This window comes from Lolium perenne, chromosome 2 (assembly GCF_019359855.2).
Source record: "Lolium perenne isolate Kyuss_39 chromosome 2, Kyuss_2.0, whole genome shotgun sequence".
NCBI classification, from domain to species: Eukaryota; Viridiplantae; Streptophyta; class Magnoliopsida; order Poales; family Poaceae; genus Lolium; species Lolium perenne.
This window is the reverse complement of record NC_067245.2, coordinates 217,191,019-217,217,394: the sequence shown is the minus strand read 5'-3', so window position 1 is coordinate 217,217,394 and position 26,376 is coordinate 217,191,019. Positions and strand designations below refer to the sequence as shown.

Here is a 26,376-nt window from a genome sequence, read left to right as displayed (position 1 = left end):
TCACTCATCGGCGGTGTGAATTGTGAAACCTACAACCATGAAAAAAAAGATGTTAGTTATAACATCGCAATAACCATAAATAAATGTGTTATAACAATGGTTACCTCAAAGTTGAGTAATCAGTCACACTTTGGACCGTGGTCCTCACAGAGAAACTCAGTCTAGCCCGCACGAGTTCCCTCAAAAGGTGCAGACATTTCTTCATCCCATCGAAAGTGGAACGTGTGTGTCTCGGGCCATCTCTCCCCATCGAAAGTGGAACGTGTGTGTCTCGGGCCTCCACCGATCCACCAGGCTGGTCAGTAGGGTGTGGTCCTACTGAAGGCGCTTGATCGGTGTGCCTACTCGCTCACCGATGACCTCTGACCTAGTGTCCTCAACCAACCGTGCAAAAGGTAGAAGTCCAACCCACTTCAACCTACAAATTCATATAAGAATCCAATTAGTATGTGCCAGTACTTCAAATTGAATATACCAAATAAATCCCACATACCTCTGAACCCAACCGGGGTGTATCTGCCAATTTTGATTACCCCCGCGTGTCACCATTGGTGACAAGCTATTAGGGTTGGCCTCTAGCTTGGCCGCACGGTGCGCCCTCGCAATGTCCCTATTGAGCAATGATCTTCCTGCCATTTCTGTAAACAACAAAACAGTCGTTATTACTCATTACAAATGATAACATAGTTGCAAAAACAAAATGACATAATACGGATATAAATTATTGTAACGTACATGACCATAATAAAATTGCAAAGTAGTTCCATACTTACTACAAATTCATTGTTCAATACATAAAGGTACAATAAGATAGGTTCACATCTCAAATTGCAAAGTAGTTTCGTACTTATTACAAATTCATTGTTCACTACATAAAATTGCAAAGAAGTTGCGAACTAGTTTCTTCCCCTCCTGCGACGTCCCCTTGTGCCTCGCTGCCCCCTTCTTGTTGTGCCAGTGCCGAAGGTTGGACAATTAGTGTCCCAGTGACCAAATTCATTGCATAGGAAACATTGTCTCGTTGGCCCTCCTGGTTCAGATTCATCCATATCATTCCGGATGCGCTGCAATGGCCTTCTACCGATGCCTGTCCTCAGTAGCGCTGGGTGTGGGATATATCACCTTTCAGCAGGGTTTACAGTGTTGAAATTTCCCAATGACCGAAATCCTTGCAGCTCTCCGGTCCAGGTGTTCAGCACGGCCTCCATAAGGTAATACGGAGAGACGAACGAGATTTCCGACATCCCAAGGACACCGCAAACAGCTAGCACATGCGAGCAAGGAAGATGAAGCAACTTCGGTTTGTTGCATGTGCACTCGCACGTTGGCCATTCTTCACTACCAATTTTCACATCATGAGTCCTCTGCGGATTCCCACACCCGAACATATCTGTAGGTAAGCGGACTTCGAACCTTCTTTCCACATTCCCAATGGGAACAACAGCGAGATTTCTAGCTTTCTCCTTCTTCTTATGCATGTACTCCATAATATTCGAACAATACAGTGTGTCTGGGTTGTTCACTATATGCATCTGCGCCTTCTCGCGTCTCTCTCTGTAATATTTAACTGTGCCCATGAAAATACCCTCTACTATAGCTGTAAGTGGCAAAGCCCTGTTGCCTCTCAGCACAAAGTTATACGATTCTGCGAGGTTGGTTGTCATGACGCCGTATCTAGCGCCATGTGTGTCGTGCAACAAGGACCACCTCTCCGTAGGCTCGTGAACTCCTGGAGTTTGGTACACAAAAAAGTATACTTCCACTGCTGGTTCTGGATGCACAGCTTCTTGAAGAGATTCATAAGGTTCTTGTTCCTGAATTGTGTGTAAAAATTGGCCCCCAGGTGGCATGCACCAATGCCTCTGAATGTCAATCCATGGCATTTCTTGTCCTGGCTCTTTGAGTGTCTTAACAGCTTTCAGTATACCTGCATGCCTGTCATGAAGGATGCAAACATTCGGTGTGTCCTTCACAATTGAAATCTTCAACTGTCTAAAGAACCATAACCAGCTTTCGGTGTTCTCACTCTCCAGGAATGCAAAAGCGAGTGGCACGATTTGATTGTTTCCGTCCATTTCAATGGCGGTCAAGATTTGACCCTTGTACTGACCGGTGAGAAACGTGCCGTCCACACATAACACGGGTCGACAATGCCTGAAAGATTCGATGCAGACACCGAACGAGAAAAAAACTCTATGCAGAACCCTGTAAGTTGGGTACTCCGGCAAAAACAAGTCCTGGATGTTTATATATGTGTCTGGGTTCCTCTCCTGCAGTGTCCGCAACAAACGAACAACTGCATCATATGCGTCTCGAAACGAACCAAATCTCATCTCCAGCGCCCTCTGTTTAGCCCTCCAAGCCTTGCCATAAGAAATGTTGTACAAATGATGCTTCTTCACATTCTTAATTATGCCCCTTACTCCCATGGCTTGCCCTTCCACTATTTCAGTGTACAGCAGCCGAGCTATCAGATTAGACGACAGGTTGCAATGGTCGTTGCGGATACTTGCAAGCTCACAAGTGTGCGCCACAAAGTCGCTGACACGCCATGTTGTCTCATACTTAGGAACATACCCATGCACCCTTCCGGGACAATTGATGTCATGGCATTCCATCGTCAAGTATTTTCCAGATGACACGGTTGTTCTGAGCAACCTTTGAGTCGACATTGCCCACTTAACTATTGCATCCTGCATATGTCGCTTGGACGGAAACATAGCCCCTACGGCGACATTATTCTGGTGATACTCCCAGTTAGAATCAAGGCCATCGTTGATTGTCATTGCAGATGAAAAGTTTTGATTCCATCTGCCAGGAATAGGCACCTCCGCGCCATCATCAGACCCATCGGAATCATCAGCATCACTTTCACCTTCTGTATCTTCCTCTTACATCTGGTTCGGCATGTATCCATTTTCTTCGTCACCATCAACCTCACCGTCTTCTCCTACGTAACCATCACCCTGACCACCATAAACATCTTCCACATGACTGCTCTGTCCAGGCTCGTAACCACCACCACCACCGGGTGCTTGACTGCTCTGGCCTGATTCATAACCACCGCCACCGCCCGGTGCTTGACTGCTATGGCCTAATTCGTAACCACCTCCTCCACCATAACCGCCTTCAGGAGGCGCTACCTCCTTCGCCACCGGAAGAACTAATGCCACAGGGTTAGTTCCTCTCCTATCAGACCCTTTTAAGCAGCTCACCCACTTAGAGGTATCATCTACAGGCCTCAGATACCATAAAATGTTTGATAACGACTTAGTCCATAATGCATGCACACCCACTGTGTGCACTTCAGGATTAAGCCCGAAACATTCCGTCAACCAGTCCTTCACCTGCTCAATTGTCCATGTTCTAGGGGCAGTCAAATTCATCTCTACATACTTGAACTCACTCAGATCAACTAACATCTCATTTGATCGGACACTACCCAAACCATAGTAAAGTACTATCTTCACTACATCTGTCATCTTTGCTCACCTAAAAAAAAATCCGTCCGCGTAAACTACTAAAACCAGTCCACATAAATACACTAACACTAAAACCAGCCCACATTAACCTACACAGTTAACACTACTATGCAAAGATTAGGGTTTACCCTTGTAGCGTGAGCAGCCTCTCCAACTGCAGCAGCACGAACAGCACGAACAACACGCAGCACCTCAGCACCACCACGAACCAGCAGCAGCTCAGCCCCTTACACCACCACCAACCTCCACCACTTCATCACCATTGCTGCTAAACAGCACCACCATTCCTCTCCAAAACCTAACCCATCTGTAGATAGAGCTTCCCTCAACTAATAGCAGCAAAATGGTGAAGTTTTATTGGCTAAATCACTAGGGATCTGTGAAATATGGTGAAGTTTTCGAGCTGTTCTTGTGCAGCCAGGGAAGAAAATGGGCAGGAAATAAAGAATGGAAGAAGATAGGAGAAAGGAGGAAGAAGAAAGAAGAAAAGGGAGGCCGGGGAGAGAGCGTCTGCGCGTGGCCGGGCCATGCCACGCTTTGGCTGCTAGTGTCCGATCGGACTGCAGCAGTCCGACAGGGTGCTGTCGTCTGACGGGCGACCGCAGGGACCTGCAATCGGCCTACTATGGTCCGATCGGCCCGCGCCTGTCCGATCGGTCTGCTGCATGCCGACAGAGTCACACTTTTGGAATTTTTTGAAAACGCGTGATAGTCCTGGAATTAAATAATTATTTCGTATTATTTAAAAAAAAATCGCGCGTTTCGTGTGGAATACTAACCGCTTGCCCGGTCGAACGCAAGCCAGGGAATTCGATTGTTAAGACACCCAGTTCCAGTTGCGTGGTTGCTAGGCCTATGTCCAAATCATGATTGTTGGCATTATGTGTCTTATGTATATCCAGTCTGCAACGCCGCCATGCATATCGCGAAAACTCTAGAAAAAGGCTGACCTTCGCGAAGGGAAGACAACTCGCTCCGCGTGCGACAAGTGGCGCGCTGTGGTGCCAGAAAACCCCTGGGAAGTGGTCTCCCTGCTTGTCACGTGTCGCAAGGAGAAGTAAAGTGGGGATGAGGGAGGAGAGAGAAGGCAAAGGGGCTGCGTTTTTCCCTTTATTTTTTAGATTCGTTTTTTCAAAATGAAATATCTTGAGAACCGTAAGTCCAAATTACGAACCGTTTCCACTTTTGAGATCCTCGCGTCGAGATCTTCAAAACTAGATCCCATGTTGATAGGTTTTGAGATACTTTTTTTCCGTGCTTCCAATACTACTATGATTGTACTCATCGTGTGTACCTAACTGTACTCGTTGTTAAACTGATAAGTACTTCTATTTTTAGTGTATTTGCTGCAGTTTTTCCCTTTACTCGGTACCTGTACTCGTTCGTGTGCGCGATTGTACCTGCTCGTATGCGTGACTGTACTTCTGTACATGTACTTGCTCGTGTGCGCGACTGTACCTGCTCGTCCGCGTGACTGTACCTGCTCGTATGCGCGACTGTACTTCTGTACATGTACTTGCTCGTGTGCGCGACTGTACCTGCTCGTCCGCGTGACTATACATGCTCGTGTGCGTGACTGTACTTGTACTCGCCCGTCTATTTAACTGTACTCGTTATGCGCACCTGTACTCCTACATTGTACGCAAATGTACTCGTGTGTCATATGTAACTGTATCCGCTCGTGTATGTAACTGTATTCGTGCTTTCTACATAACTGTACTCGCGTGTCGTATGTAACTGTACTCGTGTCGTGTTCTATCTGTACTCGAGCTAACTTTCTTACGTGCCATAAAAAACAACGTGCATACAATGTTGTATCTCGTGACTTATAGTATATATGTACTTGACTGGTCAAAGCTTTGGCTTTGGATGGGATTACTCGCGATGGGCACATCACACGCACGATCGATGCATGCATGCAGCTGTACTCGCCCGCGCGGCCCGCGCTGTATTTGTTTGGCCGTATCGCACATGCTCGCGTACGCATCTGGCCGGTCGTCGCGCGCGCGTCGCGCGCTCGTCGCGTGCTGTACTTCCTCGCATGCGCGTTGGACCGCGTCGTCGCGCGCTTGTATCGTGGGTTTGACACGTGTCGACAGCTCAGTCAATACGCGGGAGACGTTTTCCCTTTGAGAAGGTTGGTCTTCTTCTAATGGTACCCTGCATATCGTCTTCGAGTGCATTTTTGCACGGCTGTTTTGGGCCTGCCCATCGGTGGGCTTCTTTCGAGCGATACGGACTATCGGAGTAGATAAATCCTAATATTTTGTTTCCCGGTTACTGTAGTGACTTTCATGAGTATATAACTATATATAGGAAGCACATAGAGGGAGGTAGAATCCGAGTATAAGATGATCGTCTATGTGTAGTCTACTCGTGTACGTATTGTACTTCTAACAAAACATTCCCCCTCATGTTAGCGGGAGTGAAGCAGGCCACTGTGACTGGTTTTAAAGTCTTGCGCTTCCGTTTTCTTCTCCACCATGTCATCATCAATGTCCCCTTCTGGTGTATTCTCTTCCCTCATGTAGTCACATCGGGAGTGTCGTGGACGTAAATGACTAGGAAACATTATTGACGGGAGTTGTTGCCGATGTGTAGCTATAGACGTTGTCCTTGATGTCGATGTCGAGGTAGCCGGTAATAAATAGAAGGGATTTCTATTTTCGTGCCCTCGGGTCCTTAGTTGTGCTCAGTTTTCCCAGCCGCTTAGTTTTTTCTCAGTTTTTCCCAAGCCCTTGTCTGAAACCTTCACAAGGAGCTCGGACGGGAGGAATCCCGTTTAGTTGACCGTTTGTTGGTGCTGGCAAGTGGGGCAGCTGTTGGTGCCCCGAAGTGGACATGTCTCCACTTATCCAGATCATCGTGGGACCCACAACTTGTTCACGTTAGCGCACCGGACCCACAGCTTACCACCGTTGCAAAATGGGAGCCCGAGCCAGCCCCGCGCCCGTGCACGTGCCATTGCTTCCATTTTCTTTTCCCACGCCCCATTGTTCTTCTTCTCCGCCAGCGGCAACCCTTCTTCGGCAGGCGGGTGATGTCTAGTTTCTCTTCGACCTCCCGTTCTTCATGGCGTAGTATGGACCCGTGCCTTTGAAAAGATGCCCTGACTACCCACGCCAGGAGCCTCTGAAGCGGTCGATCTGTAAGACGGGCGACAACGGCAACCGTGGACGTGAGTTTTTTTTGCGTGCGAGAGCTTGCCATATATAGAGAGGGGTATAAGGTTAGATCTCGCTTCAATTGCTCTGTTTTCTCTCAATTTTCTTGTTATTCCCTCGAATTTGGGATTTAGGGTTCACGTTGTTGTTTTCAGATCCTGAAGAAATGCAGGTATTTCGAGTGGATCGATGTGTACGTTGAGAGGCTTCAATTGCAGGAATCAATTGGCGCTATTGGGGAACGCAATTTGGGAGGGGTGGGGGGACTTGCTGTAGAGAATGTGGCGGAGAGAGGAGTCGTTCCGATTATGCATAATGCGCCCAATGCAGAACTGGTGGAAGTGAAGGGAGAACTAAAGAAAATGAACAAGCAGTTAAGGCAACTGATCGAGTTGAAGAAGCAAGCTAATATGATGGTTGGTTTTTTTTTTGTTGTATAATTGCGATTGGATTCTTATCATTGCTCATCAGGCGCTAGAAGTTGTTACAAGGGATCCCTTGTTACAATCCATTATTCAGTTACATGTAGTTGTAGTTGTTTTCAAAGTTAGTGTGTGCATTCACCGAAATTACCAAAAAAAATAAGTGTTAGGGAATATAGGAATGCTAAAGATAGTTGATAATTGCTAGAGGGGTGACAAATAATGCATTCACCGAAATCCCTCAAATATGTATGCCTCATGTTTATACCAAAATTATACCACTTTTGGGCCATTTCAAATTACCAAAACTATATCCCAAACTATATTCCCTAAAAGAAAATGAATGCTAAAGAAAGTTGATAATTGTTAGAGGGGTGATAAATAATCTATTCACCGAAATCCCCATAATATGCCAAATATGTACGTCTCATGTTTCTACCAAAATTATACCACTTTTGGCCGTTTCAAATTACCAAAACTATATTCTATAAAAGAAAAGGAATGCTAAAGATAGTTGATAATTGTTAGAGGGGTGATAAATAATCCATTCACCGAAATCCCTCAAATATGCATGCCTCATATTGCTGGCGTGTGGGAGTTAGAAATCCCTGGGGTGTAACAGCGCCAGTGGTAGCTCCTTGTGACGGTAAAGCACACGTCCGTTGGGAACCGCAAGAGGAAGGTATGATGAACACAGCAGCAAGTTTTCCCTCAGTAAGAAACCAAGGTTTATCGAACCAGTAGGAGATGAAGGCCACATGAAGGTTGTTGGTGAAGGAGTGTAGTGCGGCGCAACACCAGTGATTCCGGCGCCAACGTGGAACCTGCACAACACAATCAAACTACTTTGCCCCAACTTAACAGTGAGGTTGTCAATCTCACCGGCTTGCTGAAAACAAAGGATTAAACGTATGGTGTGGAGAATTATGTTTGCTTGCAGAAAACAAAAGAGAACAATGATTGCAGTAGGTTGTATTTCAGATGTAAAAGAATGGACCGGGGTCCACAGTTCACTAGTGGTGTCTCTCTAATAAGATAAATAGCATGTTGGGTGAACAAATTACAGTTGGGCAATTGACAGATAGAGAAGCATATACATATCATGATGACTACTATGAGATTTACTTAGGGCATTACGACAAAGAACATAGACCGCCATCCAGCATGCATCTATGCCTAAAAAGTCCACCTTCGGGTTAGCATCCGCACCCCTTCCAGTATTAAGTTGCAAATACTAGACAATTGCATTAAGTACTGTGCGTAATGTAAACAATACAAATATCCTTAGACAAAGCATTGATGTTTTATCCCTAGTGGCAACAGCACATCCACAACCTTAGGGGTTGCTGTCACTCCCCCAGATTCAATGGAGACATGAACCCACTATCGAGCATAAATACTTCCTCTTGGAGTTACAAGTATCAACTTGGCCAGAGCCTCTACTAGCAACAGAGAGCATGCAAGATCATAAACAACACATATATGATAGATCAATAATCAACTTGACATAGTATTCCATATTCATCGGATCCCATCAAACACAACATGTAGCATTACAAATAGATGATCTTGATCATGATAGGCAGCTCACAAGATCTAAACATGATAGCACAAGAGGAGAAGACAACCATCTAGCTACTGCTATAGACCCATAGTCCAAGGATGAACTAATCACGCATCAGTCCGGAGGCGGGCATGGTGATGTAGAGCCCTCCGGTGATGATTCCCCTCTCCGGCAGGGTGCCGGAGGCGATCTTCTGAACCCCCCGAGGTAGGGTTGATGGCGGCGGCGTCTGTGGAATTTTTCTCGTATCGTGGCTCTCGGTGATAGGGTTTTCGCGACGGAAGGATTATATAGGCGAAGGGGCAGAGTCGGGGGACGCTCGAGGGGCCCACCCCATATGGCAGCGCGGCCAAGGGTGGGGCCGCGCCCCCTATGGTGTGGCCGCCTCGTGGTCCCTCTTCGTCTCCTCTTCGGTGTTCTGGAAAACTCCGTGGAAAATAAGACCGTGGGCTTTTGTTTCGTCCAATTCCGAGAATATCCGTAAACTAACTTTTCTGAAATCAAAAACAGCAGAAAACAGGAACTGGCACTGCGGCATCTTGTTAATAGGTTAGTCCCGTAAAATGCATAAAAATGATATAAAGTGTGACTAAAACATGTAGGTATTGTCATAAAACAAGCATGGAACATAAGAAATTATAGATATGTTGGAGACGTATCACATATTTATACCAAAATTATACCACTTTTGTACCGTTTCAAATTACCCAAACTATATCCCAAACTATATTCCCTAAATAAAAGCAATGCTAAAGAGAGTTGATAATTGTTAGAGGGGTGGCAAATAATGCATTCACCGAAATCCGCAAATATGTATGTCTCTTGTTTACACCAAAATTTTACCACTTTTTAGTTTAACATTTTTAAATCATGGAAAATAATGCATAAATAGAGGGAATATAGTTACGTGGCAAACTCGTTATTTCACATAAATAGAGGGGTGACACTGTCCACCGACAGAGAGAGAGAGAGGGGTGTCAACAAAGAGAGAGAGAGAGAGGGGTGGCCACGAAGAGACGGAGAGGGGTATACTGCCTGTTAGATCAGTGGATCAATGGTTGGTGGAGTCGATCCGTGTGACAACGGATCAACCAATCAGGATAAGTTTGGGCTTATGTGAGCATTTGTGACAGTACTTGAGGGAAAAACTGAGTAGTACTAAGAAACCAAGGGCACGTAAATAGTAAATAGACTAAGGGATTCAAACAAAAGAATTACAAAATGAAAAATACGTGTTTTGTACAATATAATTCATATTTGGCTACATAAAATTATTTGCAATTCAAATATACATGGGTGTGACAATTATGGCCTCATTTAGACAAACTATGTTTTGAGGAAGATGTTTTGCAAAGGGGTTTGAGTGGAAAACCATGCATCTTCATAGCTACTAGTGATTCTGAAAAGTGACATTTTATGGTAAAACTTGATTTATCTATGTTTGTTAAGGTTTCCTAGGTGGCAGGTTGCGTAGGAAGACTCCATGAGTAGGTACCACTATGTTTTTATTTATTTTTGGATTTTTTTGTGCATGAAATGACTCAATTAGCTATGTTAATCTCATTTGTTGACTCTCTGTTGACCAGCTACTTGAGGGTAAAACTGAGTATATTGCACTATAAGGCCTGATGTTATAACTGAGTACACCAAACGTCCCAGGGTTAGCCTCGTGTCGCGGTGCACGCTCCGGCCGTGCATAGCGGACGCATGTTGCGGTACACGCCACCTTCATCTTTATAGAGCCCCTCTTTCTCTCCCTCGACGCTCGCCCACTCTCTCATTCTCACTACAACCGCCTCTCCCGTCCCATCATCTTCTCCACAACCGAAGAAAAAACCCCGAAGAAAACCGCCGGCGATGGAGAAGAATGAGATGTCCAATCTCGGCGCTTCCAACGTAGCCGCCGGCGTATCAGCCGCCAGCGCATCGGTCGCCACCCCCCATCCAGGCCCCCGTTGATGCTTCCAACGTAATCGCCGGCGCATTGGCCGCCGCCCCCGTCCAGGCCCCCGTCGCTTGGGACCCGGACAAACCAGTGCCGTACGTCGCGCCGGATAACCCCTACGACACCAGCATCGTCAACGACGAGCCGGAGGCAACCCTTCGTTCCCTTGTTCTTATCCCATTTCAATCCTTTTGTGTTAGATCTAGCATTATTAAGATTCGTATGTTCCTAGTTCAATCCTTTTGTGTTAGATCTTGTGTTATTAGGGTTCGTCTATTCCTAGTTCAATCCTTTTGTGTTAGATCTTGCGTTATTAGGGTTCGTCTGTTCCTAGTTCTAGATCTTGCGTTATTAGTGTTTGTGATTTGCTTTTGTTTAAGATTCGGTTAGCTTATGTGAGTAATCAATCCCATCTGGTTAATTTGTGCCGATGATGATGAATATTTGAGCACAAATTGATTCAGGGTTTGGTCAGTGAACAATTGATGTGTACAAATTTGTTGTGCATGATCTTTGGTTCACTCACTGAAATCCTGGATATAAGTGTGTCCAATGTAACTGAGGCTACATTTTTTTCTCGTGTCCATATTATCATGCATGATCTTTTGTTCACTTTTAGTTCCATCATCGTTGCAATTGACTCCATGTTTTTTTGCATGATCGTTGGTGCTACGTGACAGGTGCAGAGCAGCGACGTCGACAACGACGATGAGTCCTTCCACACCAAGACTCATCACGTCCTCAGGAGGCTACAGTTCAGCCATTACGATGGCCACTTTGCTCGAGGCATTTACAGGTGCCCCTTCTACAACAAGAAGCTCCGTGCCACCGACTTCAAGTGCCTGGTGAACCATGCTGAATCCATTGGCAGATGTGTTATCACCAGATTTTGGCCAAATCAGAAGATGGGCCGTGATTGAGATGGGCTTGGAAGATGTGCACTTGAAGCGTTTATGAATCTGCCTCGTGCGAGAATTTGGGCTAGATTGCCCGTGTATCTGTACATTATGGTAGATCGCATCTTAGTTTAGAATTAAGAGATAGAGTTTGGTCGTATACGACTAGGTTTATTCCAAAGATAGAAAGTCCCCGGACTATAAATATGTACCTAGGGTTATTGAGAAAGGAGGACGACCACGTTCACAACAAACCAATCTAGGCGCATCGCCACCCCTTGTTTCGAGGGTTTCTTCCGGGTAAGCAACATGCTGCCTAGATCGCATCTTGCGATCTAGGCAGTATTAGTTTTATTCGTTGCTGGTGTTGCTCGTGCTGAAGCCTTTTTGATGGCGAGCAACACCTTTATCATAGATGTTTTGCGGCTGATGTCAATGCTTTTATGATATGCTTGCTTAGCTACGCTGCCCCTCAATATCTAGCTGCCTTTGCACCTATTTTGGGTGTAAGGGCAGCATCTTGCTTGTTCTTTATTTAGTAGATCCGATCTGTTATAGTTGTTCCTTGTTCTCCAAGGATTAGTTTGATATCCGCATGGTTAGGCCTTGCAAACGGGTTGAACGATCCGGTAGTGCGTGAGGCATGGTTTGCTAGTCCTAGAAGGGATTGTTCCGGGAATTGACTTCATGTTGGTTTTAGGCCTCTTTTAGGACTAGTTTTCCATCATCTTTCGTATCTGCTAGGCTCAACTACGTGTAGGATGTTCCAGTTATGCGGTGAAAACCCTAAACTGTCGTAGATTGATTTAACTTTGTATTGATCAAGCAGGATCCCCATGTCATCGTAAATCCAACGTGAACCATGGGGCAATCGGCTCTTTGAGCCGATTCACAGGGCAACCTGAGAGCCGATCGGGCTCGCATTTAATGTTTACGTGTCTGCCATGCAGGAAACTAATCGAAGCAATCCAACACCTTCCTGACCAGGAATAGGTCAGGTGGCACGCCCTTGCGACCGTCAGGACGTGTGCCAGAGCATTGCGGGCCGTCGCCCGAGGGACCAGGGCCCACCAGCAGTCCTGGGAGCCTCCCGGCTCTCCGTGTTGCTCGTCACTGCTCGCCGGTGGGTTTTGGCAGGCAACACATTCTGGCACGCCCGGTAGGACCCTCTGCAGCAACCACGTCAACATCTGCAGCTGAGATGTCGGACGAACCAGTCAAGTATGAAGATCTGCCTGAGGATCACAAGAAGAAATATGATGAGCTTAAGGCTCTCTTCGAAGCCGATCTCATCGGCTCTTTCGAAAGGACCCGTACACATGGCATTAGGTTCAAAGGATTCACACCTGAAGGCGTGCTCGATGGAGTAGATCTGTCTCTCCCTTCGGAGGAGCGCACCAGAGCTCTGCGCCAGGAAGTTAATTATATGGTGGCTCATTCTCTACACCGTCATTCTGAGAGCCTGGTGATCGAACACTTTGGAGCGTATTGCGGTGCGAGTGGTTCAGGAAATCATGAAGCATCAGTATTCCCCGTCAGGGCCTGCCCTAGGAACTCACCCAGGAGAGGCACCGTTCCACACCAGACCACAACTGCCCTTCACGCTTGCAGCTCCAGAGCCACAGGGTTCACCGGCATACGTCGTCTACAAGGTTGGAGGTGATCCTGGCGATTACCAATCCCTGTATGAGCCACCTAAAGAGATCCCACATGGATACGTGTGCACATACGTGCCGGACTGCAATAATTGGGCGCGCACGAACCAGATTACAGCAGGAGGGATTTCTGGAGCAGGAGGGATTTCTGGAGCAGATGCCGATAAGCAGGCGTGGCTAGCTAAATATGCCACCGGAACGAGTCATGAAAGCTCAACCCCTGCAGCTCATACCATGGAACAAATCAGTACAATCTTGAGAGACCAGTTCGGTATCCTGCCAAAGAGGAGAACAATCGGCTATTCCAAGTCGTATCCCAACGAATATGATCTGATTCCGCTGCCGCCCAAGTATCGGCTCCGTGAGTTCTCAAAGTTCAGTGGATTAGAAGGGTCTAGCTCAATTGAGCATGTGAGCCGATATTTGGCACAGTTGGGCATGATTTCGGCATCAGACCCGTTACGTGTAAGGTTCTTTGCACAGTCTCTCACAGGACCAGCTTTTGGGTGGTACACCTCATTGCCACCAGATTTAGTCCGGACATGGAAGCAACTGGAAGAACAGTTTCATGTACAATATCACTCAGAAGCTACCGAGGCTGGCATTGCCGATCTGACGCAGGTGCGGCAGAAGGGGGAGAGATGGTGTCTGATTACATTCAGCGTTTCAGGACTGTCAAGAACCGATGTTATTCGGTTCGTTTAACTGAGAAAGAAGCAGTCGATCTGGCAGTGGTAGGCCTCGCAGCACCGATCAAAGATCTGGCTTTCCAAGTGGAATACAATTCACTGGCACACATGGTTCAGAAATTAACATTATATGAACAGCGCCACCCAGAATTGTACCAAGATAAGTTCAAGCGCCCGATAGGCCTGGTCGAGGCAGAAGAAGTTGAAGACTTTGCAGAAGATCAGGAAGTCGCCGTGGCTGAATGGGCTTGGGGGGGCAGCTCCCGTGTCCTACAAATGGGTGAAACAACAAGGGCCTGCAAAAGGGTTTGACTTTGATATAAGCAAAACTGAGCAGATATTCGATTTACTGCTTAAGGAAAAACAGCTGAAGTTACCCGAAGGCCATAAAATCCCTACGGCGCAAGAAATGAATGGGAGACCGTACTGCAAGTGGCATCACTCGTTCACCCATGCCACCAATGACTGCAAAGAGTTGCGTCGGCAGATCCAAATGGCGATAGAACAGGGCCGTCTGATCCTCGGTCAGTTTGCCATGAAAGTAGACACGCACCCGTTTCCTGGTGTTAACATGGTGGAACTCAATCACTCCACGGGGTGCGAGCCAGGTTTCTCATTCGAGGTTAACATGGCAGGGCCTGTAGACCTCCATGGCAAGGATAAAGAAGACATCAGTCACTCCCGTGGCGAAGATAAGGAGGAGGCCGATCCAAGCGACCGGCCCCGATATGATGATAGACGGTACCTCACCGAGGAACAAGTAAGAAACGTGCGGTACCAACGACCGCTCTCCGCGCATCTCCTGAACAAATATGAGCATCAGTACGACTGACGTCGGTGGTACGACATGGATGACAAAAGATATCATCGGTCTGATGTTGACAGCAGAAAATATCGTCGGTATGATAGCAACGACGAAAGATATGAGCACTGCGCTAAGGAGAAGCCAAGAGAGCAGGAAGACATGGACAGACACTGGGATTGTCCCTTCTTTAAGCACTGCTGGGACTCAGGAATGAGCCGATTGCCTACAATCGACAACTGCCCGGAATGTAGACAGCAGAAGAAGGGCGCAAGTGAGGTTTCAGTGTTCAAGCGTCTAGGGCCTCTTCCACCTCAGAACCGACGAGCTGAGTCATCTCGAGAGGAAGACTTCGAGGAGTCAGAAGATGAAGAAGAAGATAGGTACCACCGGCCAAGGTGGTGCCCTGACGGACTCAGTCACTCCCAAAAGCGTAGGGTTCAGAGGCTACGTAACTTGGAGGAAGCCGAAGCGCAGTACCTGTACACGTTGAGGAAAGCGCGGCCTGATCTGGCCGTGAAAATTCAGCAGACTTTGGAGACGGAGATACATCCGCCAAATAAAGAATGGCGCGCCAAACAAGCAAAAGCCGATGCGAAGGCATCGGCTGGCACAAACATGGTGTTCATACTTCCGTCAGAGTTTTGTGCTCCAAGAACTGAAGAAGTGCCAGTAGCACAGTTTGACTGCGGTCCACGGCTGGTTATCTTTGAAAAGCCACGAGAGAAGGGCTACAGGCATTTGAAGGCCCTGTACCTAAGAGGTTATATCAATGGGCAGCCTGTCAACAAGATGTTGGTTGACACGGGAGCGGCAGTCAATATAATGCCATACTCCATGCTACGGCGTTTGGGACGCTCTAACGCAGATCTGATCAAGACCAACGTCACACTAAGCGATTTCAACGGCCAAGCATCGGAAGGACAAGGCATTCTGAACGTGGATCTAACCGTGGGCCGAAAAACCATCCCTACGTCATTCTTCATCGTCGACAGCAAAAGCACCTACGCTGTCCTGCTAGGGAGGGATTGGATTCACGCTAACTGATGCATTCCATCTACAATGCACCAATGCCTGATACAGTGGGATGGAGATGAGGTGGAGGTCGTTCATGCAGATGACTCGATCGAGATCTCATTAGCTGGCATGAATATTTGGGATGCAGACGACCAAGAGCCAATCTCTGGAATCAGTTTGGACGGCTGTGAGCGCATCGAAGCTTCAAAAAATGGGGTGAGGCTGGTCTTATCCACCGGCCTGACAGAGTAGCAAGACTAAAGTCAATGGACGTACGTGGCAAGGCCGATCCCTGCGATCGGCCCCAAAAAATAAAAAGCAATGATCTCACCTCAAGCATGTCACGTAGTCGTCATAGAGAAGCAATAAGTTGTAAACCCTCATTGAGCAATGCAATGAAAAAGGAGGCCGATTCCAGCAATCGGCCCAAATTATCCTCACCATATGTTTCGCCTGTGTTCAGCATCGATCTAGCAGGCGACGAAAAGCTAGGATATGGGTTTACATCGGCTGATGAGCTAGAAGAGATTGACATTGGTCCTGGGGATAAGCCACGACCAACATTTATCAGCAAAAAGTTGGATCCGCAACTGAGGGGCCTGATGATAGCCTTGTTGAAAGAGTACCCAGATTGCTTTGCATGGGATTACACAGAGATGCCTGGGTTAGACAGGAGCATCATTGAGCATCAGCTCCCTCTGAAGAAAGGATTTCGGCCGTTCCAGCAGCGAGCACGTCAGATGAAGGCCGAAATCTTAGAAGAAGTCAAGAAAGAGATCGAGAAAATGTTGAACGCCGGGTTCATCAGGCCATGCAGGTATGCTGAGTGGATTTCTAGCATCGTACCTGTAGAGAAAAAGAACGGCCGATGGCGCGTCGCCATAGATTTTCGGGATCTCAATAGAGCCACTCCAAAGGATGAGTACCCAATGCCGGCAGCAGAGACATTGATCAATGCAGCTGCTGGTCATAAGGTTTTAAGTTTCATGGATGGTAATGCCAGTTACAACCAAATTTTTATGGCTCCAGAAGATATACACAAGACTGCATTCAGAGTACCAGGCTCGGTGGGCTTATTTGAATATGTGGTCATGACATTTGGACTGAAAAATGCCGGCACAACATACCAAAGAGCCATGAATTACATCTTCCATGATCTGATCGGCAAGTTGGTGGAGATTTACATTGATGACGTGGTAGTCAAGTCTATTTCAGTGGAAGGACACTTGGAAGATTTGCGACACGTCCTGGACCGAACTAGAAAGTTCGGACTAAGAATGAATCCAAAGAAGTGTGCTTTTGGTGTAACAGCCGGTCAGTTCTTGGGTTTCTTGGTTCATGAACGAGGAATTGAGATCGGCCTGAAAAGTCAGGAGTCAGTGCGGGCAATGAAGCCACCTACCACGAAGAAGGAACTCCAGTGTCTCATCGGCAAAATCAATTTCGTCAGAAGGTTCATCTCCAATCTGTCAGGACGAATTAAGCCGTTCATGGGGTTGGTAAAAATTAAATCTGATGAGGAGTTTTGCTGGGGGGCAGAGCAACAGCAAGCATTTGACGAGATTAAGGAGTATCTAACGAAGCCACCTGTGTTGGTTCCGCCCCAGCAAGACAGGCCATTCTACATTTACTTGTCAGTTGCTGACACTTCCATCGCCTCAGTGGTGGTGCAAGTTTATGATGGTCTGGAGAAAGTGGTTTTCTACCTCAGCAGAAGGATGTTGGATGCAGAAACTAGGTACCCTGAGATCGAGAAGTTGTGCCTCTGCTTATTTTTCACCTGCACCAAGCTTCATCACATCTGCTGTCAGCAGAAATTATCATCATATGCAAATCAGATGTCATCAAACATATGCTGTCGGCTCCTGTGTTGAAAGGCCGACTCGGTAAATGGATGTTTGCATTATCGGAATTTGATATCCGGTATCAGCCTGCGAAAGCAGTCAAGGGACAGGCGTTGGCCGATCTCATCGCTGAACGAATCAACACTGATATAGCAGCACTGTCTGTGCGTGCATGGGCTATGTTTTTCGATGGATCGGTTTGTGATGATGGTTGCGGCATCGGCGTTCTACTCGTGTCGCCCCGGGGGGCAACATATTCCTTCTCCATCAGGCTACCTACCCCTTGCAAGGGAATGGAGTTGCTATTGGAAGCCGGGGCAGAAGCAGTGGAACTTTTTGGAGACTCCAAATTGGTGATTTCCCAACTCACGGAGGAATACAACACTCTTCCCATTATGGATGCAATGCCGTGAGCTGATGGCACAGGTCAGGTACATAAACTTCAATTGGATCCCAAGGTCGCAAAATACCGAGGCAAACGATCTCGCACAAATGGCGTTGATACGTCCCAAACGTATCTATAATTTCTTATGTTCCATGCCACATTATTGATGATATCTACATGTTTTATACACATTATATGTCGTTATTATGCATTTTCCGGCACTAACCTATTAACAAGATGCCGAAGAGCCAGTTGCTGTTTTCTGCTGTTTTTGGTTTCAGAAATCCTAGTAAGGAAATATTCTCGGAATTGGACGAAATCAACGCCCAGGGGCCTATTTTTAGACGAAGCTTCCAGAAGACCGGAGGGGAGACGAAGTGGGGCCACGGGGCGCCGCCACACTATGGCAGCGCGGCCTAGAGGGGGCTCGCGCGGCCCTAGCGTGTGGGGCCCCCGTGACGCCCTTTGACCTGCCCTTCCGCCTACTTAAAGCCTCCGTCGCGAAACCCCCAGTACCGAGAGCCACGATACGGAAAACCTTCCAGAGACGCCGCCGCCGCCAATCCCATCTCGGGGGATTCAGGAGATCGCCTCCGGCACCCTATCGGAGAGGGGAATCATCTCCCGGAGGACTCTTCACCGCCATGGTCACCTCCGGAGTGATGAGTGAGTAGTTCACCCCTGGACTATGGGTCCATAGCAGTAGCTAGATGGTCGTCTTCTCCTTATGTGCTTCATTGTTGGATCTTGTGAGCTGCCTAACATGATCAAGATCATCTATCTGTAATACTATATGTTGTGTTTGTCAGGATCCGATGGATAGAGAATACTATGTTATGTTAATTATCAATCTATTACCTATGTGTTGTTTATGATCTTGCATGCTCTCCGTTATTAGTAGAGGCTCTGGCCAAGTTTTTGCTCTTAACTCCAAGAGGGAGTATTTATGCTCGATAGTGGGTTCATGCCTCCATTAAATCTGGGACAAGTGATGTAAAAGTTCTAAGGTTGTGGATGTCTTTGTTGCCACTAGGGATAAAACATTGATGCTATGTCCAAGGATGTAGTTGTTGATTACATTACGCACCATACTTAATGCAATTGTCTGTTGTTTGCAACTTAATACCGGAAGGGGTTCGGATGATAACCTGAAGGTGGACTTTTTAGGCATAGATGCATGCTGGATAGCGGTCTATGTACTTTGTCGTAATGCCCAATTAAATCTCACTATATTTATCATATCATGTATGTGCATTGTCATGCCCTCTCTATTTGTCATTGCCCGACTGTAATTTGTTCACCCAACATGCTATTTATCTTATGGGAGAGACACCTCTAGTGAACTGTGGACCCCGGTCCTATTCTTTACATCGCATACAATCTACTGCAATTGTTCTTTACTGTTTTCTGCAAACAATCATCTTCCACACAATACAATTAATCCTTTGTTACAGCAAGCCGGTGAGATTGACAACCTCACTGTTTCGTCGGGGCAAAGTACTTTGGTTGTGTTGTGCAGGTTCCACGTTGGCGCCGGAATCCCTGGTGTTGCGCCGCACTACATCCCGCCGCCATCAACCTTCAACGTGCTTCTTGGCTCCTCCTAGTTCGATAAACCTTGGTTTCTTTCTGCGGGAAAACTTGCTACTGTCTGCATCACACCTTCCTCTTGGGGTTCCCAACGGACGTGTGTCAACTGCACGCATCAAGCTCTTTTTCTGGCGCCGTTGCCGGGGAGATCAAGACACGCTGCAAGGGGAGTCTCCACAATCCAATCTCTTTACTTTGTTTTTGTCTTGCTTTATTTTATTTACTACTTTGTTTGCTGCACCTAAACAAAACACAAAAAAATTAGTTGCTAGCTTTACTTTATTTACTGTCTTGCACTCTATATCAAAAACACAAAAATTAGTTACTTGCATTTACTTTGTTTACCTTTTGTTTATTTCATCATGTTTCCTCCTAAGTACACTCTAAAAGACATACCGGTAGGACGCGGGTCTATCATTGGAAGAGATAATATAGAAGATTTTTTTCACTCATGTTAGTAAAGTTGAAGATTTTGAAGATAGACACTTGGTAGAACTTGCTCCTACTTATGAAATTGCAGCTGCTTCTTTAGTTCGCATGTTGGAAACTAAATTTGTTAATCTCAATTCTATAATCCAACACATGTTTCTCACACTTGGTGATATGGAAGAAGGGGAAAAGAAAGATTTTGTTTTAGAAACCCTTCTCAAAGAATTTGGTGGTGTAGCAAGAGAGGCTAGAAAGGTCTTTATTAAATACAATATGCTTGGCTCTTATACCAATTTTGTTAGTATCCTTGAAAAGATGGACATTGAGAGAGTAAGGCACACTAATAATGTTAATGATTGTGGGGAGATTAAGACAACAATACCTTGTAAGCTCCTAGGAATGAGCGATTCTCTAGAAACTAATTATGGTTGGCTTGTCCCTGAAAATTTGTTTGACGAGGATAGCAAACCTAAGAATAATGAAAAGGGAGCCTCTGAAACTCACATAGATAAGATAAAATGCATAGTTGAGAAAACTCCCAACACCTATGTTGATGCTTCATATTTTGATAATACTTGATATACACTTTCTGCGCCTAGCTGAAAGGCGTTAAAGAAAAGCGCTTATGGGAGACAACCCATGTTTTTACTACAGTACTTTGTTTTATATTTGAGTCTTGGAAGTTGTTTACTACTGTAGCAACCTCTCCTTATCATGTTTTTGTGCCAAGTAAAGTCTCTATGGTAAAGTTGATGCTAGATTTGGATTGCTGCACAGAAACAGCATTGCTGTCTGTCACGAATTCGCGCAGAAGTCTCTGTATAAAAATCAAAAAAATCTGCAAATTTATGTGTGTGATCCTCAGATATGTACGCAACTTTCATTAGTTTTGAGTTTTTCCGTTTGAGCAAGTTAAGTGCCCCTTCCAGGTTCGTCTTTACGGACTGTTCTGTTTTTGACAGATTCTGCCTTTTATTTCGCATTGCCTCTTTTGCTATGTTGGATGAATTTCTTTGATCCATTAATGTCCAGTAGCTTTGTGCAATGTCCATAAGTATTAATAATGATTGTGTCACCTCTGAACATGTGAATTTTTGATTATGCACTAACCCTCCAATGAGTTTGCTTGAAGTTTGGTGTGAAGGAAGTTTTCAAGGGTCAAGAGAGGAGTATGATATACTAAGATCAAGAGGAGTGAAAGCTCTAAGCTTGGGGATTCCCCGGTGGTTCACCCCTGCATATTTTAAGAAGACTCAAGCGTCTAAGCTTGGGGATGCCCAAGGCATCCCCTTCTTCATCGACAACATCATCAGGTTCCTCCCGTGAAACTATATTTTTATTCAGTCACATCTTATGTACTTTGCTTGGAGCGTCTGTTTGTTTTTGTTTGAATAAAATGGATCCTAGCATTCATCGTGTGGGAGAGAGACACGCTCCGCTGTTGCATATGGACAAATATGTCCTTAGGCTTTACTCATAGTATTCATGGCGAAGGTTAAATCTTCTTCGTTAAATTGTTATATGGTTGGAATCGGGAAATGCTTGATACGTCTCCAACGTACCTATAATTTCTGATGTTCCATGCTTGTTTTATGACAATACTTACATGTTTTGCTTGCACTTTATAATGTTTTTATGCATTTTCCGGAACTAACCTATTAACAAGATGCCGAAGTGCCAGTTCCTGTTTTCTGCTGTTTTTGGTTCCAGAAAGGCTGTTCGGGCAATATTCTCGGAATTCGACGAAACGAAGACCCAACATCTTATTTTTCCCGGAAGCATCCAGAACACCGAAGGAGAGTCGGAGAGGGGCCAGGGGGCCACCACACAACATGGCGGCGCGGCCCCAGGCCTGGCCGCGCCGGCCTACTGTGAGGGGGGCCCAGGCACCCTCCGACTCCGTCTCTTCGCCTATATAAGCCCTTTCGACCTAAAAACGCGATACCAATTGACGAAACTCCAGAAAGACTCCAGGGGCGCCGCCGCCATCGCGAAACTCCAATTCGGGGGACAGAAGTCTCTGTTTCGGCACCCTGCCGGGACGGGGAAGTGCCCCCGGAAGCCATCTCCATCGACGCCACCGCCTCCATCATGCTCCGTGAGTAGTTCCCCCATGGACTACGGGTTCTAGCTGTAGCTAGTTGGTATCATCTCTCCCATGTACTTCAATACAATGATCTCATGAGCTGCCTTACATGATTGAGATTCATCTGATGTAATCGGTGTTGTGTTTGTTGGGATCCGATGGATTGTTACGTTATGATTGTCTATCTACAAAGTTTATGAAGTTATTGTTGCTGCAATCTTGTTGTGTTTAATGCTTGTCACTAGGGCCCGAGTGGTGTCGGGGGGAAGACCCCGGATAGGGCAATGGACGCGGAGCAGCCGGCTGGCCACTGGCCGGCTCGCGGCAAAGGCCGGCTGAGGAGCAGCCGGCTGGCGCCGTGGCCGGCTGGTCCGGAAGCCGGCTGGTTCTAGGTCCTAGTCGGCCTGGCTGCGGCCACCAATGCTGTAGCTGGGCCGGCTTCTACAAGCCATATCCGACTGGGGTTTGTACCTCAGACCGACTCGAGGCTGGCGAGTCTTGCACTGGAAGGAACCGGGTTGGTGATCCGGGTTCCTAAAGTCCACACTGACTCCATCTTCCGTAATGCGCGGGGCACTGTGGAGCAATAGTGCCACGCGCCGGACAGGCCGTCAGAAGCTTACGACGATCCGTACTGGCTACAGTGGCCGACGGCGACAGGGACACCTCCTCCATACCGCTGACCGTGGCAGCCGGATGGGACAGGCCACGATGCTCAACCACTCCTGACGTCACCGCCTCGGGAAGGAGCGGGAGCCGAAGCCGGCCAAGCCGGCCAGTAGACTATAGGGTCTTATATGTAAAGTGCCGGTGCCTATATAAGCCGCACTACCCCCTCTCGTGCAGGGGATCGATCATTGATTGCTTTCACCTACCTACAGAGCTGCCCTGTGAGAGAGACCATCGTCTCCCTTAGCCTCTCAGGGCCAGCCGGACACAGCTCTAGGAGCACCACCGCATCGTGTGATCATCATATACACTCATAGCAGGAGTAGAGGTTTTACCTCCACCGGAGGGCCTCGAACCTGGGTACGTCGCCGTGTCGCTCGTGCCCATACCCGCTTCCGGATACCGCCGTGAGATCCCTCAGGAACCACTTCGATTAGCCACCCTATGGCATATGCCGTGACGATACCACGACATTTGGCGCCCACCGTGGGGCCCTCAGCATCCTCGGCCGGTGTCTTCATCCGGACGGGCCTCACCATCACCACCGGCGAGCGAGTCGCTTCAGGCTTGATCTGGAGATTCGGCCCCTCGCCTGCGCGCCGACAACGCTGGCTGCTTCGCTGACCGGCCCTTCCCAGCCGACGGCAGCGTCATCTCCTTCGGCGGCTTCGACGTTTACGTCGCCACCGTCGCACCGCCGCGCTACCCGCGGCAGGTGCTGCGCTGCGCTAGCCCTCCTCCGCGAGCCGGCAGCAGCGCTCCCGCCAGCCCCGCCGTCGTGCAAGTCATGATGGCTGGCGAGGAGCTCCCCGAGAAGAACCCGCGCACCCGCGGCCCCGGCTTGGAGCGCAACATCGACCCCAACGCCTCCGGCTCGGGCCCGAAAGCGCCACCACCACCGTCCCGGCTGGACGCAGTCCGGCAAAGCCGAGCACCCCGCTCACGCCCGGCGGAGATCCCACCGCCGTCGAGGCGGACTTGGAGGCGCACCGCCAGCTCCTCCTCAAGCAAACCGAAGAACTGGCTGCTGCTAAGCGCCGATGGAGATCACCCAGCCGCGAGTACAACCGCGCCCACGGCCTCACCTGTGCGGCGACGAGCTGCGCAGCCGGCCATGTCCGCCGCAGGGGCCGCGACCTTGGCGCTGAGATTGAACGCGACGGCGCTCCTTCGCCGGCTCTATCCGTGGAGCTCCCCGTCTACAACACCCCCGACAAGAACATGCGCGCGGCCGAAGCCGCCGCAGAAGAGCTGAGCCGCCTCGAAGGCGAAGAGTTACGCCGCTGCACTGTGCGGGCAGGATCGAGCCGCTTAACGCAGCCAACAGTGCGGATCGCCGACCCCGGGCATGTCAACGCCCCTGCAGCCTCTCATGCTCGTGGAGCTGCGAGCAACGACAGGGAAGGCGCCAGGGACACGGCCGAGTCCGCCTCCCCAGGACCAAGCCGACGCCATGACTCCCGGGCCACGCACAGCTCGGGCCGGCCAAGCCACCAGCCGAGCGGCAGCGGCCGCAGCCGGCCCCCTCCAAGCCGGAACCAGGAGCAAGACTCCGGGCCCCGCCGTCATCACCGGCCGGCTCCAGAAACAAGCGGCGCACGCCAGCCGGCACACTCCCGGCTGGGCCCGCGCATCGAGCCCGCCGACGCCCGAGATCGCCTCGACCGGCTGGTCGAATCCCTCATTGCGGAAGAAGAAGCTCCAGCCGGCCCAAAGTGCTTCGGGCCCCGCATCGCCAACGAGCCCACACTCGAAGGCTTCACGCTCCCCCGCGACACCCCCAAGTACGACGGCACCGCCAAGCCGGAGGACTGGCTGCAGGACTACTCCACCGCAGTCGGCATCGCCAAAGGCAACAAGCGCTGGGCCGTGCGCTACTCCCCCCTGATGCTGGTCGGCTCCGCCCGCACATGGCTCAACAACTTGCCAGCCGGCAGCATAAACGGCTGGCTCGACTTCGAAGCGGCCTTCATCAGCAACTTCACCGGCACCTATCGCCGGCCGGGTCGCCCCCAGCAGCTCGAGATGTGCAAGCAGGGCCCCGACGAGACGGATCGCGCGTACCTGACGCGTTGGTGCGAGATGCGCAACTCCTGCGAGGGCGTGCACGAGATCCAGGCCATCAGCTTCTTCATGGGAGGCTGTCGGCCCAACACCATGCTGTGGCACAAGTTGCGCCGCAGTGACCCCAAGTCGATGGCCGCCTTGATGGCCATCGCCGACAAGTACGCGCTGGCAGAGGAAGCCGGCAAGGCGCCGGCTGATATTTCACCGGCTCCAGCAAGACGGGACAACAACAGGCCGGCCGAGCACAAGCCGGCCGAGGGCGGCTCGCATGGCAGCCGGCGGGACAACTACCGCGGCAAGCGTCACAGCGACCAGCCGGACCGCCGGTACGGCTCCGCCCACGTAGCCGCCGTGGCAGACAACGCGGCAGGCGGCAGCCGCCGCCAGAAGCAAACAGACCGGCAGTGGAAGCCGAAGTACACCTTCGAGCAGATGCTCGACTCGCCGTGCAAGTACCACAGCGGCAAGAACCCCTCCAACCACACCACCCGCGACTGCCACTTCATGAAGCGGCTGACAAGCGGTGAACCTCTACCGCCTCCACCCCCGCCCCCACCAGCCGGCGGGCCGGGTGGCCAAGCCGACGCAGAGAACGCCAACCTCGAGCACCACGAGGCTAACCAAGTGCACCATGGCGGCCGATATCTGGCCGAAGACGCCACTTACATCATCTTCACCTCCGAGCCCGAGGACAGGACGAGCCAAGAGCGCCGTTCCCTCGAGGTCAACGCGGTCATACCGCCGCCGGTCCCCCAAGATACCTAAACCGGTCGAGCAGGCCATCACTTTTGATCGCCGCGACACACCGGCTGTCCTGCCGGCCGGGCAGCTACGCCATGGTCCTCGACCCCACCATCGGCACAACCCGGCGCAGCGTGCGTTTTTCGCGCGTCCTCATCGACGGCGGCAGCAGCATCAACATCCTCTACCGCGACACCGCCCGCAAGCTGGGCATCCAGGAGGCCGAGTTGCGCCCCACCCCCACCGTCTTCCACGGCATCGTGCCAGGCCATTGCTGCCAGCCGATCGGCCGGATCACGCTGGAGGTGATGTTCGGGCAGCCGGATCACTTCCGCACCGAAAGAATCGAGTTCGAGGTGGTGGACCTCGTGAGTCCCTACCACGCGCTCCTGGGCAGGCCGGCCCTGACCAAGTTCATGGCGGTGCCCCACTATGGGTACCTAAAGATGAAGCTGCCTGGCCCCAAGGGGGTCATCACCGTAGCCGGCGACTATCGCCGCTCCATGGACTGCGCCACGCAGAGCTCCAAGATGGCCCAGACGCTGGTCATCGCCACCGAGAAGCAGCTCATCCACGACGCCGTTGCCCTCGCCAAAGCCGCGCAGACAGACATGCCGGCTGCAGGCAACCCGGCTGGGACGACTCACTTCCAGCCGGCCGACCACACCAAGAAGATCCTGCTGGACCCGGCGCAGCCGGACAAGTTCGTCACCATCGGCGCCGGCTTGAACAAGAAATAGGAAAGCGAGCTCACCAGCTTCCTCCGTGAGAATCGGGACATCTTCGCATGGACTCCAAGAGACATGCCGGGTGTGCCGAGGGAGTTGGCTGAGCACCACCTCCACGTCCGGCCCGAAGCCAAGCCGGTGAAGCAGCCTCTCAGGCGCTTCGCCGAAGAACGAAGGAAGGCCATCGGTGAAGAAATCGCC

The 26,376-nt window shown here is 49.4% G+C and overlaps 2 protein-coding genes across 2 annotated transcripts in view; both read right to left on the bottom strand.

Annotated features, from left to right (window-relative positions):
- LOC127329147 (uncharacterized) lies at positions 1-2,786 on the bottom strand. The gene is made up of 4 exons (XM_051355687.1): positions 1,343-2,786; positions 494-638; positions 354-418; positions 1-29 (listed from the first exon to the last, which is right to left on the bottom strand). The coding sequence occupies exons 1-4, from the start codon at positions 2,784-2,786 to the stop codon at positions 1-3; spliced, it is 1,683 nt and encodes a 560-aa protein (XP_051211647.1).
- Positions 2,787-2,891: 105 nt separating this feature from the next.
- The window catches only part of LOC127334867 (uncharacterized), a 29,148-nt gene continuing 5,663 nt past the window's right edge, over positions 2,892-26,376 (bottom strand). Inside the window, exon 5 of the mRNA XM_051361405.2 lies at positions 2,892-3,347. Within this exon, the coding sequence (XP_051217365.2) occupies positions 2,892-3,347 (456 nt within the window). The remainder of the gene's footprint in view (positions 3,348-26,376) is intronic.

Excerpts from the sequence above, each read along its gene's own strand:
- LOC127329147 (XM_051355687.1), bottom strand. The coding sequence starts at position 2,786 with ATGACAATCAACGATGGCCTTGATTCTAACTGGGAGTATCACCAGAAT. Across the intron at positions 419-493 it reads CACCCCGGTTGGGTTCAGAG|GTTGAAGTGGGTTGGACTTC; the intron begins GTATGTGGGATT and ends ATGAATTTGTAG. Across the intron at positions 30-353 it reads CACTAGGTCAGAGGTCATCG|GTTTCACAATTCACACCGCC; the intron begins GTGAGCGAGTAG and ends TCATGGTTGTAG.